A 19,566-nucleotide genomic window follows, 5' to 3' on the forward strand; every position below is an offset into this window, starting at 1 on the left:
TAGTCTACTCTTCTCTTCCATGACTAGAAGGATGACGTGTGTTTTGCCAACAGTTTGATAAAAGCAAAAGCCTATTTCACAGGTTCTCCACTAGGAGGCAGCATTCCCCTTTTAGGCTGCATTTAACCATTAAATAAATACCAGGGCTAAGAGAGACTTCATTTTACAAATGAGGAAACTGACGATTTCATAAAGTTACTCAGTCCTCTGAGTGCAACACCAAGACCACCAGTACCAAAGTCTCATGACTCCCTATTCAGGGCACCAAAGCATTTATTTAGCATCAAAACTCCAAAGCTCTGCTATAAAATGTAAGCAAAAACGAATCCCTGACTTCCAAAAGCATACATATTCAGTGTATCCAAATCCCACCTATCTTTCCAGCCTTAACCATGAAGCCTCCTTTAACCACTACTGTCCACACTGATCCCCTCTTCTCTAAAGCCGCACAACACTTAAGAATGCCACACAATTAACACTCAGACACTGTCATATCCACGTTGTTTTGCTTTTTATCCTTTTCCCCCACACTAGTTTGGATCTTGAATGCAACAGCATCAGAATGATATATACTTTGTGTCGTCCCACATGCCTAATATAAGGTACATACTTGAAGCTGACCCATTATGTCCATTCTATGCCTTCTTTAAGGAGTCAACTTCCTATAGCAGATATTAAGTGCTGCTGGTCCCCTGAAGCAAGTGCTTCTTGAATGTTAAGAGCATCAACTGTCAGCATTCACTTTCACCAGGCCCACTGCCTAGGAGAAAGTTTTCTTTACCACAGTATCTATCACTCTCATCTGTAGTGGAAGGTATTGTTTGAAAAAGCTTTCCCTGCACATCTACAATACCTTCCAAATAACTGTGAAGTTACCCTTAAACTATACACAAATTTTCCATTCCTCTAATGATGATTTGAATTCCAAAGAGTTCAGAGTTCTATGTAATCATACCAAGGGAAGGTGGTAAATCTGAAAGACTGCTTCTTGAAACACACACGTGGAACCAGCCTCTAGGGAATCACTGGATTCTTTCCCTTGGTGGAACTTTGAGAAACTCAAGACAGAAGCTTCATGAGGAGAGCCAGATTCAGGCAAATGACTGTTATCTCCATACCCGCATCCTCAGCCCCTGCAAATTTTAGAAGCATAGCAATCAAAGAGGAAACCACCCAGTCTTAACACAATCAAGACAATGAAGATAGACTTACACCCAAAGCCAAGTCTACTTTTGCATGAGGGCACATGGATCACAGGCTTCTTCAGCGAAGGTCAGAAGGTCAACAACATGCCAAAATAAGTCCAGAAAAGACTGCCAATCTTAGGACTAAATGAATGAAATTTAGAAAGATCCTATTCACTCTGTCATAGCCATGTGGCAGCTTCTAGGTGGGGTAGAAGGGAGCTAAAATCTACTGAACTGATCGCCTATGTGTCAAGTAGCTTACCCATGTTATTTCATTTAAGCTATGTCAAGAAAGGGCTTTTGGATCTAGTATGTAGAACCAGAGTTCCTCCTTCATGAGGGCATTCAGAGAAACAGCTTTTGAAAAGGCTTCAGCTGATGCTTCAAAAAGTGCAACTGTGTTTTTGGTGTATCTGTTGGTAGCAAATGGCATACTAATAGAACATTTAGGCAAAAAATTATTTTAGTTGTGCTGAAAATACAGACATCTAAGCAAGAAGGGACATACACAGCCCAGTGAGTTATGTCAGACAGCTCCTTCCTGGTGGGATAACTGCCTTTATTCCCACAACTGTAAGATTAGATAATAAGTCCCTGCAAACAGCTGTTCTAGCTCACAGACCACAAACTAAAAAGAAATGGCTCGATTCACATACTGATTCTACCAAAATGGGACCCTCTTAGGGGCAAAAGATAGTGGTGAGAGATCCTTAAAATCTATTGGAGGGAATTAAAAATGTTTTATTTCTGAGGAAATATGCATTCTTTCTATTTAAAGATTTCAAACTACAAAACTACATTTCTTTACAAAATGTCAACCACTCTGCCTTCAAATAATGTCACCTTACATTTGTCAAATGTAATTTGACAATGTAATTACAAATTACATTTGTTTACATAGCAATTCACACGCGTTAATTCACTAAACCTCCATAACAATTTGGCAGGTAGTGTGGTTCTCTGTCCAGGTGTTTAGACAATGATTACTACTTAATTGTACAGGACCATGTGGGATTTCAGAATTATGAAGTCCACAACTGTGAGGCAGAGTGATGTTCGATGTGAAAAAACATTAAAAGAAACATGCCACCTTCCTGAATTCAAACACTGATGCCAAAGGGCCCCACTCCTCTGGAGATAAAGCCTTGCCCTCGCCCCCAGGGCCTGAAGTTAAATGCCTCAAAACCTCTACATATGTCCAGTGCTCTCTGCTAATAAACTACACAGCAAGTGCTTCTATCATCCATGTTCCTGTCCCAGGCACTGGACGAGCGACAACTAAACAGCCATTTCTGAGCAAGGTTCAAGGGAGCCGGCCTAGCTCTGGCCTGAGAAATGGGCCGGTCTTTGGCCTGTGTCATAATCACATGTCATCCTCTGTCTCAGTTTGATCTGCTTTTTGATTGAGGGGTGGGGGAGTGGGGAGGTAGGTCACTGAAGAAAGTAGTGGGAGGAGTTTCTTGGTTAAGAAAGAGAATTTTGAGCTGTGTTGTAACCATGTGCGTAAAGAAGGGCTTAGGACGTGCTAGGCTGCTGAAGCAGGAAGCAGCAAAGGAAGCACCGTGGTTTCCTTTCTGCTAGGGATTCCCCTCTTGGGTTAAGTAAAAGGTCAGGAAAGATAAAGGCCCTTTCCTAGTGTCAACAAAGTCCAAGGATGATGGAAATTCCAGGTGTCGGGGTATGGGGGTTCTAAAATGCCATACGGTGGATGTACACATCACTGTACATGTAAACTCAGAATAACACTGTCTGCTTTAGAGAAGCAGCAGCTATATCTAGCATCTAATCTGAGGGTGAGAATATAACAGCAGTATTCAAAAACTGCAAATTCTTTTACCTATTCTTCAACATCATAATAATACAACATTTTTCTTAGTGTTTTATATCATACAACAGTGCTTTAACTTATTAAATACAATTAGGATTCCTCTGACTCATAAAAGTTTAAAAGGATTTTTCAATTTACTCTTGCCGTTCATTGAACAAAAAAGCTCTTGGCTTTATTTCTTTTAATTAAACTAGCCTGGAGACAGAAACAAGCCAACCAAAGTCTCTATCAGGAATTGCCTTCCATTCACAACTGCATCACTTGCTCCGATATACTGCCTACAAATAATTCAGTCCAGTTTTGTTCAACTGAACACATGAACTAAGAAAAAAGAGGAGAGACCTGGAGAGCCACAATTACTGTACTACTACTTCCTGTTGCAGAGCCAGCCACTGGCTTCCAATCCTCTTCCATTTTAGGATATTTCCCTTCCAAATTCTGACCAAAGATAGAATAACCTCTCCTGTTCCACCATTCCTAGAAAATTCTCTTAAATCACTTAAAGCAACTTTCCTTTGTTTATTCAGTTTACATTCTTCAAAATCCATTTATACTTCCTGTAGCCCATCTCTTCTATATGCCTTTAGGTACTTTCATAAAAAGACTGACCTCGGTAAAAACACTCTTATCTTTTCTGTAAAGATCAATCCTCCAGTCTTAAATAGGTCTTGTGGTTTTCACAGGTAGTCTTCATTTAAAGAAGCTGTGCTGCCCCCAGAGTCTCTCACAATAGCTTAAAAGAGCCCAGTCCCCCTCCCCTAATTCTAAGCACACTTCCAGCTCCCTACCACCCAAATAAACGCCTATTTTTACTACAATACATGCTGTCAGCAAAACTCCAAGTCTCTTGTAGTTTTCTTCTTCCATCTTGCTCTCTTTTTGAAAAATTTGAAATTATTTTAATTAAAAGCTACTTTTGATTATTGTGTTTTTTCAAAAACAACACAATTGTTCAAGTCTAAACAGCACTGAATCTAAATATACACATAGCTGTCAGTCTGGGAATAAAAACCATACGAATTTAAAAAAAATCACTTTTCTTAACCTTGAACATCAACATTAATGAATTCTAGCTTTTAGAAATTCTAAATATATATCTGGTTTCTGTCTCAAAAGCACTGCTGGCATGTGCTTGAGTGTTTTATCATACCAACACTTCTATGGGACGGTTGGTCCAGTCATTTGGCTGACAGCACAGCCAGAATTATTGTTCAAGGCTGTTAACACAACTTTTTTATATCAAGCTGGCTGTCACATGACTGCTGAGAAAACCACAGCCTTCTGGGCAAAGCACAGCCTGCTGGCCTGACTAGGTCACAGAAACCTCACGGAATGGCAAGCTACTGCCTCCACTGGCTGTTAAGCAGGACGTACCTCTTCGTAATTTTTCGCTTCCACTCCATGCTTCATGTCTAGGATCACGAGTTGGTCAGGTATCCGCCCTGTTCCTGAGAAAGAAATCAAAGGGTTCATTGTGAGGAATATTTAAAATTCCGGGAAATCACCCACCCGCCCTCCCTCTCCCTAACCCCTACCCTCTCAATAGAGGGAAACAGTCACAACTCCTCCCCCTACTCAGCTGCAGAAAATTCCTGGCTCTGGCTAAAAATCACAAGCATTCCAGACAAAGCCTCTATGTGTGGGGGGTGCCAGAAAGCGACAAGAACATGCTGCTGGCAAACATCTCTGAGGGAGCAGGACACACGATCCTGCAGCTGGCAGAACAGGAACAGAATGGGAGAGGAGAGCACACACAGGCTCACTGGTTAGGAAACCCACTGTGGGGCACAGACCGGCAGGCAGTGGGCACCCACGCAGGCTGCTCAGGCACAGTTCCACATCTGAAAAAAGACGACCTGCCAAATTCTGAGAGAAGGATTACTAGGTATATGCTGAGCTTGGATTACTTAACACAAATATGAGTACTGAAAAGTACACAGGATTTGTCTACTAGTCCACTTATTTCAAAGGTTTTGGTCAATGTAAGGCCATTTCAATAGGTAAATAAAATGGTACAGGACTATCCCCACAAAGCCCCTAGAGGAGCCCAAGAAGAAACTTAATAGTAAGAATACAATTCTCAGGAGTACTTCTTACAAACAGAAAAGTCCATTTGGGATATAGTAGGACCAACAGAGCAATGTTCCCATGAGAAATGGTAATCTGATCAAAAAGAATTCTACTCTTATCAAGTAGGAGAAAGGGAAAGATTACAAAGGGCCCCAGAAAACTGCTCAGTACTCATCCTGTAAAATTCACCTGATTACTTATAAAACTAACAACTACCTGCATGAAATCAGGAGTTCTGGGAAACAGTGCCACTTAACCATTGTGGTTTCTGAGACCATAAGCCATAGAGAACGGTACTGTACCCTGAGAAACACTGGAGGTTTTCTGAAACATCAATTCAAAAAACAACTCACTGAGAACTCCCAAGGTGCTAGGACTGTGGTGGTGACTGCAATCTGTGCCTTCAAATAATCTGATGGGCATCTAAGACACAAATATGCATAATAGCACAGTGAAATACAAAGGAGTCTAAAACTTTAAGGAGAAAACCAAACCAAAAATGGTTCAGATAATCCTGGCTATTGAGCAAAGGTTAGAAGAGGGAAGAGATTAGCTGTGGACAGACATCAACACCTGAATGCAGATAAAGAAAGTATCTAGGCAGAAGGGAACACATGGGCAAAGACTCAGCTATTGAAAGGAATGGAGGACTTCCCTGGTGGGTACAGTGGATAAGAAACCGCCCGCCACAACTAAAAAGTAGTCCCCACTTGCCTCAACTAGAGAAAGCCTGCGAGCAGCAACAAAGACTCAGCACAACCAAAAACAAATAACCAGGAAGGAAGAAAAGAGTGTAGCACGTTTAAAAAAGACAGTAGAGACGTTCTTTTGGATAAACTGGACATATCAAGTTGAAAGCAATAAAGTAAGACTGAATAGGTAGGATCAAGAAACTAAGCCCTGGTGGTCCAGAGGCTAAGGCTCTGCACTCCCAACAGGGGACCCTGGTTTAATCCCTGGTCAGGGAACTAGATCCCGCACGCCACCACTAAGAGTTCACATGCCACCACTAGAAAGTCTACATGCCGCAACAAACACTGAAGATTCCAAAACTAAGGCCTGGTCAAATCAATAAACAAATACTAGGGAGAAAAAAAAGAAACTAAGCCAAATCACAGAGCCCTTCTGAGCATTAAACCAATTAGGGTTCTAAGAACAAAAGAAAGCAAAACAAAAAAGGGACCCTCATAGAGGTCTCTTCTCCCAAATCCAAGTCTTTTGCTTCTTTTTCCTCATTTAAAAGTGAAATCCAAGCAGCTCATAGCTCCATCTGCTCCAAATGATCAAGATACTCTCCTAACAGACTTCTCCCACAATCTCTCTGTCACAGCACAGCTTTAGCATTATTCAAACACAAGAGAAACCACAAAACCACAGACCATCGGAGTCAGACCATGCAGTTTCTTGCACAGAATAGCCAGCCTATCCCCTTAGCTGACATCATGGCTCTAAAGGGTCTCCTTTGTAAAAAGACCTGTTAGTAATCTCTCTTTGTACTTGCCTGGCAAATGGACCATCTTTTAAAAGGTGCTCCAAAGACCACGGGTCTTCATATCAGAATAAACAAATGGATAAACACAAATAAAACTAGAAATTCAGTGTTGACTATGTGTGTGTATACACGTTTATGTACATATATATATGTATATATGTACACAGTTTAAAACTAGTTCCTAGGCATTTACATGCATGGCATCAGCATATAAGAAATTTAAAACAAAAGATCTTTGCTTTCAAAGAACTCAAAATTGGGAGTGTAAAATACACACATAAGACACTTAAACAACACAAGGTTGTGTGTGTGAGATACATGTATCTCCAGTAGTAAGTGATGCGCTATTCGGAAGAAGCCATAGTTACCCCCTTGCTATTTCTGAGACATGCTCAGCATCTCAAGGTGCTTGCTTTTTCCCCAAAGCCCTCATGACCATCTGACTTATATTTGCCTATTATCTACTTGCTCCAATGAAAATGTAAGCTCCATTGAGAGCAGAGACTTCTATTGTATTCATTGCTATCTCCCCAACACCTAGAACAGCAATGGATAAATCAGTTAATTGAGATATTAAGCAGACTAGAACAGCTGAGGGATGTATTAAAAATGATGTATTCTAAAGGTTCAGGTCAGTTCAGTTCAGTCGCTCAGTCATGTCCGACTCTTTGCGACCCCATGAATCACAACATGCCAGGCCTCCCTGTCCATCACCAACTCCCGGAGTTCACCCAAACTTATGTCTGTTGAGTCGGTGATGCCATCCAGCCATCTCATCTTCTGTCGTCCCCTTCTTCTCCTGCCCCCAATCACTCCCAGCATCAGGGTCTTTTCCAATGAGTCAACTCTTCACATGAGGTGGCCAAAGTACTGGAGTTTCAGCTTTAGCATCAGTCCTTCCAATGAACACCCAGGACTGATCTCCTTTAGGATGGACTGGTTGGATCTCCTTGCAGTCCAAGGGACTCTCAAGAGTCTTCTCCAACACCACAGTTCAAAAGCATCAATTCTTCAGTGCTCAGCTTTCTTCACAGTCCAACTCTCATATCCATACATGACCACTGGAAAAACCATAGCCTTGACTAGATGGATCTTTGTTGGCAAAGTAATGTCTCTGTTTTTCAATATGCTATCTAGGTTGGTCATAACTTTTCTTCCAAGGAGTAAGCGTCTTTTAATTTCATGGGTGCAATCACCATCCGCAGTGATTTTGGAGCCCCCCAAAATAAAGTCTGACACTGTTTCCACTGTTTCCCCATCTAAAGGTAAACATGTTAATATAGATGAGAGCATTCCAGCAAATTAATAAATGTGACAAGTTTAGAGGGAAAAATGAACCAGAGTGGCTGAAGCCTGATGGGCAGAGGGTGATAAGGCTGGATGGAACAAGAGTATCAAGGCTATTAAAAGCCATGGTGCCTAAAATCTCGTCTAGCTTGAAAATTTCATGATTATGGGGTTTATTCTACAGAACAGGAACATTATTGCCACCATAAAGCAGCAAAAGCTTTCAAAGAAGGACTGATATAATGAAAGTTTTAGGAGATAAATCTGGTGGCAGTATCTGGATATACGAAAAGCAGGGATACTAGTTATAAGGCTACTGACATAATCCACAATTTTATAGTCGAGAGTTCAGAGTTGTGTGGTGGCAGATATAGGAGGTATTTCAAGGAGATCCAACCAGTCCATTCTGAAGGAGATCAGCCCTGGGATTTCTTTGGAAGGAATGATGCTAAAGCTGAAGCTCCAGTACTTTGGCCACCTCATGCGAAGAGTTGACTCATTGGAAAAGACTCTGATGCTGGGAGGGATTGGGGGCAGGAGGAGAAGGGGACGACCGAGGATGAGATGGCTGGATGGCATCACGGACTCGATGGACGTGAGTCTGAGTGAACTCCGGGAGGTGGTGATGGACAGGGAGGCCTGGCGTGCTGCGATTCATGGGGTCGCAAAGAGCCGGACACGACTGAGCGACTGAACTGAATTGAACTGAACTGAACAGCATAACTTGATGACAGACCAGAAAAGACATAAGTATGTAATTTCAAAACTGTGAGCCCAGATAACTGGACGGACAGTGGTAATACTAATGAATAAAGGGAGCTAGTTTGAAAGAAGTGGTCATGAATACAGTCTCAGATGTCTGAGTTTTGAGGTAAGAACAGTACAGCCATCTAGAATACTACTGAGACATGGAGCTGGCAGGGAGAAGGGTATCAATCATGAAATCATTATTATAGTCTTTTAATGTTCCATTCTATTGTTCCATTTACTTTGGGAGAACTCCTTTAGCTTTCAGACTAAACTGACCCATTTGAGGTCAAGGGGTCAGTTTTTGGTTAACTGTTAAAAGCTGCTAGTTCTTTTGCTATTCCTGGGAATCCACTGGTGCTGTTGGTGAAGGTGCTTGCTTTTCTTCTAGGATCATTACGTTCTGAACACTGTATAAATGTAAAATTGCCAGAAGTCCTTTTGCTACCCGACGGAGAAAGCCTGAGAATAAAGTCAAATGGAGGCAAAAAGCACTAAAAATGAGGTAAAATGCCCATGATGCTGTTAAAACCCCAAGATACTGTCGTGCCTGAAGCCAGCACCACACTGTCGACTCCCCTGTTCACAGTCACACAGTCTTTCTTTAAGCCAGTTTGAGTTTCATTCCTTTTGTCCTGCTGCCCCAAAGGGCCCCCAAAGTAATACAACAGGTATAAATGCATACAGTTTTTAGAGTCTGATGTCCTTGAAGCTGAAGAACAGGGAGTGAAGAAGCATCTGCTTTTTCACCAACCACCATGAGCAGAAGCCATCAGGTAATCAATCAGCCTAAAAGTTTCTAAGGGCTCTTGGCCTTGATATGCACAGAACAAGCCACAGCAAGACACCAGGACTGGGAAACAGCAAGTGCCCTGGAGATCAAAAGTGTTTCTGACGAGATGTGATTTGTCAGACAGACCCTACTTCTAACCTCTAAGAAAACATGTCACTAGCATATAAATGCACTATTTTCTAGCATCTATACAAAATTTAACTGTTATTTAAGCCAAGAACAGCATTCAAGAAATGCCTACTCCTGTACATGCAGAACTCTACCCACTCGCCAGACTTTGACTTATATGTGTATGCACCCCAGCAAATGTTTTCATTTCTTCTTCCTGCCAGGAGAGGCCAGGAGAGAAAAAGTTCATGCTCTAACTTACTTGGAAGATGCTGCTTAATTCAGGGAAAACACTCTGATTTACTTACCCTTGCTCTCAAAACACACTTCAAACATGTCATAATCTTCAGTGGTAAAGGCAAACTTCCCCTTGGTTGCATCCTCCTTGGAGTACAGAATATGGCCAGCAGAATCTGTGATCTAAAAGTAAAAAGTAAGTAAGAACAGGTAGCAAATAGTACTTGGGAAGAGAACTTATAGAAAGTGGAGAAATGGAAGAAAACACTGTCTATAAGACAGTCTATTATGATGATATGGTCCAAACACTCCCAAAGACAAGAATTAGATTAGAAGGTGAAACCCAAATACAGTAAATTTCGAGTATTCTAACAGTTGATACAGTTGGTATAAATGACTTTATTAGCAAAAGCTCACTTTATAGATTGCAGGCCGGTATCATTTCCTAGAGAGAGACATGTCACAAAAATATAAGTGAACAATTACCAAAAGAATATACTACAAAAGGAGAAAGATGTATGAGGACACATTTCTTGTATAACACAAATCTTGATGTGGTGCCAGTAGAGAGTGGAAATGGGGCCCCTGATACAAGGAGAGACAGAAAAGAAGGCTTGCTGGAGGACAAGTCTGGGAGAGCTACTCCTGCAAATTTCATGTTAATTATGCCAAGGACTACAGGAGGTGTGGGAAGATGGGCGTGGGGATAAGAAGTTACTCCTAAAAAAAGACATCTTTGCTTTCCCTGTCTTCTAAGTTGTTGGCTCTTCTAAGTTTTCCAAACTTAAACTGCCCCATTCCTAGAGAAAGGCCTGTAACAGAAGCAGCCGCACATATTGCTAAGTGAATGGCTGCAAATAAAGCAAGGGTTTGACACAATATTATGACAGACTGGGTCTCAGGCTTCTTTTCTAGAGCACATGACTGTCTGGGCAGAAGGCATATTTCATTACCTAAGACAGGAAGCTACTTGCGATGTGGAACACAAAAGGAGTGGATTCCTTATAATAAACTGGATGTTCTAATACTATCTGTAAATCAAGATTCAATTATTAGGTGAGATTTTAAATACTAAAATTGAGTAGCATACATATAAACATATTTAATTAAATCATTTTAATAATATTAGTTATTTTTGAGTAGTGAGATTTCTCTACGTTTTTAAAAAATGAGCGTAATGTGATTCAACTTGCAATTTAGAAAGATAAATCTGCTAACGCTGTGAAGAGACTCAAGAGGGAAGAATACCAAAGAAGATGGGTTAGGACAGTAACCCAGTCATTCAGGTTAGAAATGATAAAGGCTGTGGGTATAGAGAGACAGGGGCCAGATTTGAGAAATTTTAAAAACAGAGAGCCCACAGAACAAGACCAAAAACATATGCCCACAAGGATTAAGCAAGCAGCATAAACTGAATTTAAAGGGTCAGAATAAGCCCATAAGGTGGCAAACAGCAAGCTTGTAAAGGACTCCCTCTTAAACAATAAAAGAACATTTTTAAAATTTACTGTGAAGTTCTTAATTAAACAAAGGTAATATCAAGCCATAAAATCTGTCCATATGACATCAAGGAATAGGAAGTTAATAAAGGTCTGTTTCTAGACAACACCTTCTGAAGAAAAAAGGCATGGCAAAGTTCACAACTTATAAAGTAGGAAAATGTTAATTGTACACGCACAGTAGCTGATGTCAAGAATATGTGAATACTCACATCATCAAATAAGTGAGAATACAGGTCCGCTGGGAACACAGACTCATTTAAAACTGAATTTTCTTGGACCATTCTAGGTAGTGGTCGAGAAAACAGGTTCTGGGCAGGTCCTGCTCCAGAAGCCTGACCCTCTTCCTTTGCCACACCTTCAAGATAATACCCTGCCTGCTTCAAAAGGATCAAGTAACTTAGGCCCAACCACCAGGCAAATAAAGCAATTAAGAACTTAAGGAACAGCGTTCACCTGGAAGAAGAAACAAATAGGTACTGTCAAACAAAATGAAGGCACTAACAATCAGAACTAAGCAAATGGCATCTGCACAATAAATTCGGCTCTCAGTTTTCCGGAAGCCAAGATTAAGAAAGAAATAAGTTGGGTTACACATCATTTGTTTACCGATGAAAGCTCACAAATTTATCTTCAGAGATTAATTTTCCTGGAACTAAACGAGAAGAACAATTTATCAGGAAGGTCCTTGTGAAAGGACTGTGACCAATATTAGACTCTCCACTTTCAAACATGGCCTGGCTAAAGATACAAATATTAACACAACTGAGACGGATCCTTTTAGTGACGCGCCATAACATCCACCTGATGTAATGCAGAGGCAGGACCTGAAGGAACTGGGTGAAAGCTCCTGAGCCATGGCCTCCACCCTTTAGCACCTAGGTCCTCTGGCTGCCGTGCGTGCGTGCGTGCGTGTGTGTGTTTAAATGTCAGGAAAAGATATCTTAAAATACTACTACCCATCTAGATCTTGGGCTCTAATTACCATTCTTCAATAAAAGGCCCCCTTGGAGAAATAGCTGAATCCAGGACTGGGGCAAGAAGCACACAAGATGAGCCTGGGGCATCTTGTAGTGCCAGAAAGTAGAGAAGCGCTCAAAACCAAACCAAGACAAAAAATGACAATGGGGTATGTCAAAGGGACACATGGACCAAACCAAAGGACATGCAAAAGCCAAAGCTGAGACAATCTGAGCAACACAATAAAGTAGCGCTGGGCTGTAATGCAGAGTATAAAATAAACAGCCATGAAGCCACACTGATAAATGATCAAACAAGCAGGGGAGAAGAGAAAAATCTCCCGTGAAGAACACTCTCAAATAATTTATGCAGAGACAACATCCTCAAGGAGGTCGCGCATAACTCCCCACTCAAGTGTGGGCTGTACACAGTGACTTCCTTCCAAAGAGTGCAGTACAGAAGGGGAGTAACTTGAGACGCCTACAGACACGACCTCTGCCATATGATCAAGGTCCATACAACAGTGATAATTCATGTTGACAGTATGCTCCCATATGTTCCATATGATATGATGAAAATGACACTTTACTTTTGTGTTCTTCCTTCCCCAAACCCATAATTCCAGGTTTCATCACAGGGAAAACATCAGATGAACTCTAACAGAGGGGTCTCTTGTAACATACTTGACTAGTATGCCTCAAAACTCAAATGGCTTTAGAAACAAGGAAAATCTGAGAACTGTCATAATCTAGAGGAGCCCAAAGAAATATAACTGAACGTTACAGCTCAAGGATGGGACCCTGGACAGGAAAACAAAACATCAGGTTAAAAACTAAGGAAATCTGAATCAAGTACAGACTTCAGTTAATAATGACATATCAATACTTGTTCATTCCTGCGACAAATGTACCATACAACAGGGGGAACTGGGTGTGGGGTACCTGGGAACTCCATTATCTTCACTGTTTTTCTGGAAATCTAAAACTGTTCTAAGATAAAAAGTTTATTTTAAAAATACTATTCAGAAGGATGAAGTTAAACACATACATACACATATACCTCCAGAGTCTTAAGAAATTTATAATCAAAGTCAAGCAAGCAAACAAACATTTTCATTTACTTATGTTGTGTCTTAGTTGCTCAGTCGTGTCTGGCTCTTTGCAACCCCACGAACGGTACCCGCCAGGCTCCTTTGCCCATGGAACTCTTCAGGCAAGAATACTGGAGTGGGTTGCCATTCCCTTCTTCAGGTATCTTCCTGACCCAGAGATCGAACCCGGGTCTCCTGCCTTGCAGGCAGATTTGCCACTGTCTGAGCCACCAGGATGTATTTAAACACAAACAGGTAATTCAGACAGGTCTATACCTACTCTTGTAAAGTGACATATTGTCTGTGGGGAAGGTGTCAAGGCTGTGACTTTCTACTGACACAGTTCACACACTGCTTTCATTTGCTGAATTGGCTCCACACTCCAGCAGTCCAGCTCCATACACCACTCAGCACATAGCAGCAGAGGTCAACCAACTTGAAGCTTGAATGTAATTGGTGAAATTTTGAAAATGTAATTTCCTTCATACAGGCTCCTACCCTGCACTGTCTTCCTTAGGTTTATGATCAGTCTGTGGTATAATACTGAGTATACAAAGTGTGCATGTCATTTTAAGGATAAACATCAATCTTGTAGCTTCTGAACAACTAAGGAATTCAGAAACAACCAAGTCCCTATACATTGAACAAAATGAACTAAATGTATAGAACCAAATGAACCCTATTCAGTTCAGTTCAGTCGCTCAGTTGCGTCTGACTCTTTGCGACCCCATGAATCATAGCACGCCAGGCCTCCCTGTCCATCACCAACTCCCGGAGTTCACTCAGACTCACGTCCATCGAGTCAGTGATGCCATCCAGCCATCTCATCCTCGGTCGTCCCCTTCTCCTCCTGCCCCCAATCCCTCCCAGCATCAGAGTCTTTTCCAATGAGTCAGTTCTTCACATGAGGTGGCCAAAGTACTGGAGTTTCAGCTTCAGCATCATTCCCTCCAAAGAAATCCCAGGGCTGATCTCCTTGTAGTCCAAGGGACTCTCAAGAGTCTTCTCCAACACCACAGTTCAAAAGGATCAATTCTTCAGCGCTCAGCTTTCTTCACAGTCCAACTCTCACATCCATACATGACCACTGGAAAAACCATAGCCTTGACTAGACGGACCTTTGTTGGCAAAGTAATGTCTGTGCTCTTCAATATGCTGTCTAGGTTGGTCATAACTTCTCTTCCAAGGAGTAAGTGTCTTTTAATGAACCCTACAGAATGAACCAAATGAACCCTATACAATGTATAGAGAAGCTCTATACATTGCATAAAAATGAACCAAAACAGAAACACCTACCCTTCTCTCCCTCTGAGAGACAGTAGAGCACAGTAGTTAGACTGAAGGTTCCAGAGTCAAACTTCAAGTCGGTGTTCAAGTCACAGTTGTGCCACTTACTAGCTGTAAAGCCCTGGTATGTTCCTTGACCTCTCTGTGCCTCATTGTAAAATAAGAACAAGAGTAAGTGCTTCATGAGGTTATTGTGAGAATTAAACACTTAGGTAACTAACCATGCTTCCAACCTAAAAGTGCTAACGGATGGCAAACTAGATCAAGTAGTCTACATTGACTAAACCCAGGGATGACTAGGGCCGACATGGCTGTTACATGAAAAAGGAAAAGACAGGTAAACTCAAAGGAAGCTGCAGAAAGATTTAGAAACTGAAGGGACACAGAGTACCTGACAAAGCAGGTACTTGGTTTGTTAATGCAGCACTTTAACAAAACATGTTAAAGGGATTCAAGGGATTAGATCTGATAGAGTGCCAGAAGAACTATGAACAGAGGTTCGTGACCTGTACAGGAGGCAGTGATCAAGACCATCCCCAAGAAAAAAGAAATGCAAAAAGGCAAAATGGTTGTCTGAGGAGGCCTTACAAATAGCTGAGAAAAGACAAGAAGCTAAAGGCAAAGGAGAAAAGGAAAGATACACCCATCTGAATGCAGAGTTCCAAAGAACACCAAGGAGAGATGAGAAAGCCTTCCTCAGTGATCAATGCAAAGAAATGGAGGAAAACAGAAGAACGGGAAAGACTAGAGATCTCTTCAAGAAAATTAGAGATACCAAGGGAACATTTCATGCAAAGATGGGCTCAATAAAGGACAGAAATGGTATGGATCTAACAGAAGCAGAAGATACCAAGAAGAGGTGGCACGAATACAGAGAAGAACTATACAAAAAGGATCTTCATGACCCAGATAACCACAATCCTGTGATCACTCACCTATAGCCAGACATCCTGGAATGCAAAGTCAAGTGGGCCTTAGCATCACTACGAACAAAGTTAGTGGAGGTGAAGGAATTCCAGTTGAGCTATTTCAAATCCTAAAAGATGATGCTATGAAAGTGCTGCACTCAATATGTCAGCAAATTTGGAAAACTCAGCAGTGGCTACAGGACTGGAAAAGGTCAGTTTTCATTTCAATCCCAAAGAAAGGCAATGCCACAGAATGTTCAAACTACTCCACAATCGTACTCATCTCAAATGCTAGCAAAGTAATGCTCAAAATTCTCCAAGCCAGGCTTCAACAGTACATGAACCATGAATTTCCAGATGTTCAAGTTGGATTTATAAAAGGCTCAGGAACAAGAGATCAAATTGCCAACATCCGCTAGATCACAGAAAAAGCAAGAAAGTTCCAGAAAAACATCTACTTCTGCTTTACTGACTACACCGAGGCCTCTGTGTGGATCACAACAAACTGTGGAAAGTTTTTCAAGAGATGGGAATACCAGACCACCTTACCTGCCTCCTGAGAAATCGGTATGCAGGTCAAGAAGCAACTGTTAGAACCAGACATGGAACAAGGGACTGGTTCCAAATTGGGAAAGGAGTACGTCAAAGCTGCCTACTGTCACCGTGCTTATTTAACTTACATGCAGAGTACATCATGCAAAATGCCAGGCTGGATGAAGCACAAGCTGGAATCAAGATTGCCGGGAGAAATATCAGTAACTTCAGATATGCAGATGACACCACCCTTATGGCAGAAAGTGAAGAACTAAAGAGCCTCTTGATGAAAGTGAAAGAGGAGAGTGAAAAAGTTGGCTTAAAACTCAATAGTCAAAAAACTAAGATCATGGCATCTGGTCCCATCACTTCATGGCAAATAGATGGAGAAACAATGGAGACAATGACAGACTTTATTTTCCTGGGTTCCAAAATCAATGCAGGTGGTGACTGCAGCCATAAAATGAAAAGACACTTGCTCCTTGGAAGAAAAGCTATGACCAACCTAGACAGCATGTTAAAAAGCAGAGATGTCAGTTTGCTGACAAAGGTTCTTCTAGTCAAAGCTATGGTTTTTCCAGTAGCCATGTATGGATGTGAGAGCCGGACTATAAAGAAAGCTGAGAGCCAAAGAATTGATGTTTTTGAACTGTGGTATTGGAGAAGACTCTTGAGAATCCCGTGGACTGCAAGGAAATCAAACCAGTCCATCCTAAAGATGATCAGCTTGAATTTTCATTGGAAGGACTGATGCTGAAGCCAAAACTCCAATACTTTGGCCAGCTGATGACTCATTGGAAAAAACCCAGATGCTGGCAAAGACTGAGGGCAGGAGGAGAAGGGGACAACAGAGGATGAGATGGTTGGATGGTATCACCAACTCAATGGACATGAGTTTGAGCAAACTCCGGGAGTTGGTGATGGACAGGGAAGCCTGGTGTGATAAAGTCCATGGGGTGGCAAAAAGTCAGACACAACTGAGCAAATGAACTGAACAAAGCAGGTATTCAATGAATCATTTTAGCTGCTACCAGCCCCAGTAAGAAGTATCAGACGACTTCAGCAATTCCTGCATGTGTTTTACTGATAAGTAATAAACACGAAGGACTCAACAACATTAAGTTTGGGGGAGAAGAGAGGACTGTGGATGCATATATAATGACCAGAGGTTGCAAGTCAATATGTTTCATTTTGTAAGAGTTCACGCTGCATCTAAAGCTGTAGGGTCTATTACTCTAATGGGAGAGAACACCAAATCACCGAAGATGCTGCAGTTTTACACTAGAAAAGTAGTATCAGAAACACTTCCAACAGGCTATATACAAACAATATGGATGACTCTGATAGCCTAGCAGCTGTATTTAATGGTCATAGAACAAATTTACTCTGATCTTTCAAACAAGATTAAGTATGAAGTCTACCAACAGCATCCCTAAAATCAAACGACACCTAGATTTTACCCAGAACAAAGTCAAACTTAGAAGGCCATAAGCAGCATCTGCTGCTGCTGCTAAGTCGCTTCAGTCGTGTCCGACTCTGTGCGACCCCATAGACGGCAGGAACAATGCTAAATCCTTTCATATTTCCAACACAATTCAGCAATGGCATAGCACAGCACAGAAGTGACATTTAAAGAGGCTTCTGAAGTACTGAAAACTAGACATGGAAAATTTCCAGGCAGTGGTATGATAATGGATAGATGCTCTCTTCCTGATTCTATCAGCATTTACTGTATTAACTCAACATAGGCAATACGTCATGGGGGGGGGGGGTGGGAGTGAGGGGGAGTGCAGGGTAGGCAGGGGAGAGAGGGAGGAAGAGAAGAGGAATGAGAAGGAAAGACCAGTTGCTGCCCTAACAATGCTGCTGCGGGGGTGAAGCCAGATCAAATGTTTTTTTTCATACTGTTCCAAAGTTATTTACGGTAAAAACCTCCAGTGTGACCCTTTCAGACACAAATAAAGCCTTGTTCTTTCTTAACAACTAGTCCCTTGATTTCCCACAAGTTGTGTTGAACAATGAGGTTGGGAGCACAGGATAAAGCAGATGACATCAACCTCCCTCAAGTCGGGGGCTTGTTTGGGAGCCCAAGTTCTGGTCTGTGGCCAGCTGGCTGATTTCACAGAAGGCTCCACTGTCCAGGCTGTGAGGCTGCATATGCATATGGGGGCCACAGCTCAGTATCAACCACCAGCCACCAACTCACACAAGAAACAGTAAAGAAGCCACTGCAGCCCACTAGATTACCTTTAGAAGTCAGCTCCCCTTTCCTAGAAGCATGAGAAGTCATCATAAAGATATGATACAGCAATTTCAAATTCTAAGCAGCCCCCTTCTCTAGATCACTTGAAAAGAGAGAAGGCTGTGGACAAATGTCAAACGAGAGAAGTTTAAATGAAGTAATGTTGTTTAACTTTTATGGAGATGGAAACACACAATCAGGTTTTAATTTAAATCTAGAAATTAGTATATAATACAAAAAATAAACTAGATTTTAATATCATTACATTTTCATGTACCAATGAGCCTTCTGTACTAAACCATCTATTTACTGATCTGTTTCTAATCCACTGGATAACAATCACATCAAATGTAAATTTGAGAAAGATGTAGTGTTCTAACTTATGAGAAAAAGATCAGCCCTCAGCATAGACAACAGTAATCATGAGCTGAAGCGTAACTACTCCAAATAAAATCAATTAAATGTGTAGTGCACGAGTGCGCACACATGTGCGCGCACACAGACACACACACACACACACAATCTCTTCATACAGCTTTCAGTGTGAAAAAAATTACAGGCCAATGGTTTCCCAATGGCCAAGGTTCTTCTTGATCATTTTTAGGCTTACACTGTGATAGGCCTATGACTTAAGGCTGAATTTTCCAAATGATCTTGTTTGGCTTTCTCATCTGTAAGCTAGCTGGGAAACACTGGGACCATATCTGAGTGTAATAGCCAAATAAAAAATAATCTCATTTGGCAAAATGAATTATTAATAGCAACAGCACTCTTGAAGAATGACAATGAGAAAAAAGTTAGACCAAATGGATTATTTGGAAGAAGCTAAAAATGTATAAGTGACCTAAATTATTACCATTAGGCTTTTCTTTCTCTTCTGGTGATGTTTATGACATCTCCTCACAACTGCTTTCTCTTTTTTCTGTAATGTATTTCCAAAGTATAAATCACCCTTAGGCAATAACTCATCTCATCCCCTAAAATTAATTCATCCTCCAATTTTCACTATTAACACGGATTCCAAAGAACAACTGATACCGGAATCTGGATCATTTAGTCTTTATGAAAATGTGGTTTGTAACTCACAGATTCTGAGTCCCTACAACAGGCTTTTATTATGGACCTGAAGTAACGAGGAAACTTCTATATTCACTATGCATGATGAGTTGGTACTTCTTGCTTCAATTCTGTGCAACAATCTTGAAATCTGAAATTATTTAGCCTGATTTAGCCTCATTTTATGAAATGAGTAGGGAAGGGATAACCTCAATTGGAAATCTCAACAGAAAACACATCC

General features: G+C 41.3%; 1 protein-coding gene across 1 annotated transcript in view; it reads right to left on the reverse strand.

The window, feature by feature from the left end:
* Window positions 1-19,566, reverse strand: part of TMED10 (transmembrane p24 trafficking protein 10) — a 34,813-nt gene that overhangs the window by 6,772 nt on the left and 8,475 nt on the right. The window contains exons 2-3 of the mRNA XM_004010798.5: window positions 9,821-9,932; window positions 4,390-4,463 (exon numbers count right to left, since the gene is read on the reverse strand). Coding sequence (XP_004010847.1) covers window positions 4,390-4,463; window positions 9,821-9,932 — 186 coding nt within the window. The remainder of the gene's footprint in view (window positions 1-4,389; window positions 4,464-9,820; window positions 9,933-19,566) is intronic.

Source organism: Ovis aries, chromosome 7, assembly GCF_016772045.2.
Source record: "Ovis aries strain OAR_USU_Benz2616 breed Rambouillet chromosome 7, ARS-UI_Ramb_v3.0, whole genome shotgun sequence".
Classification (NCBI taxonomy): domain Eukaryota; kingdom Metazoa; phylum Chordata; class Mammalia; order Artiodactyla; family Bovidae; genus Ovis; species Ovis aries.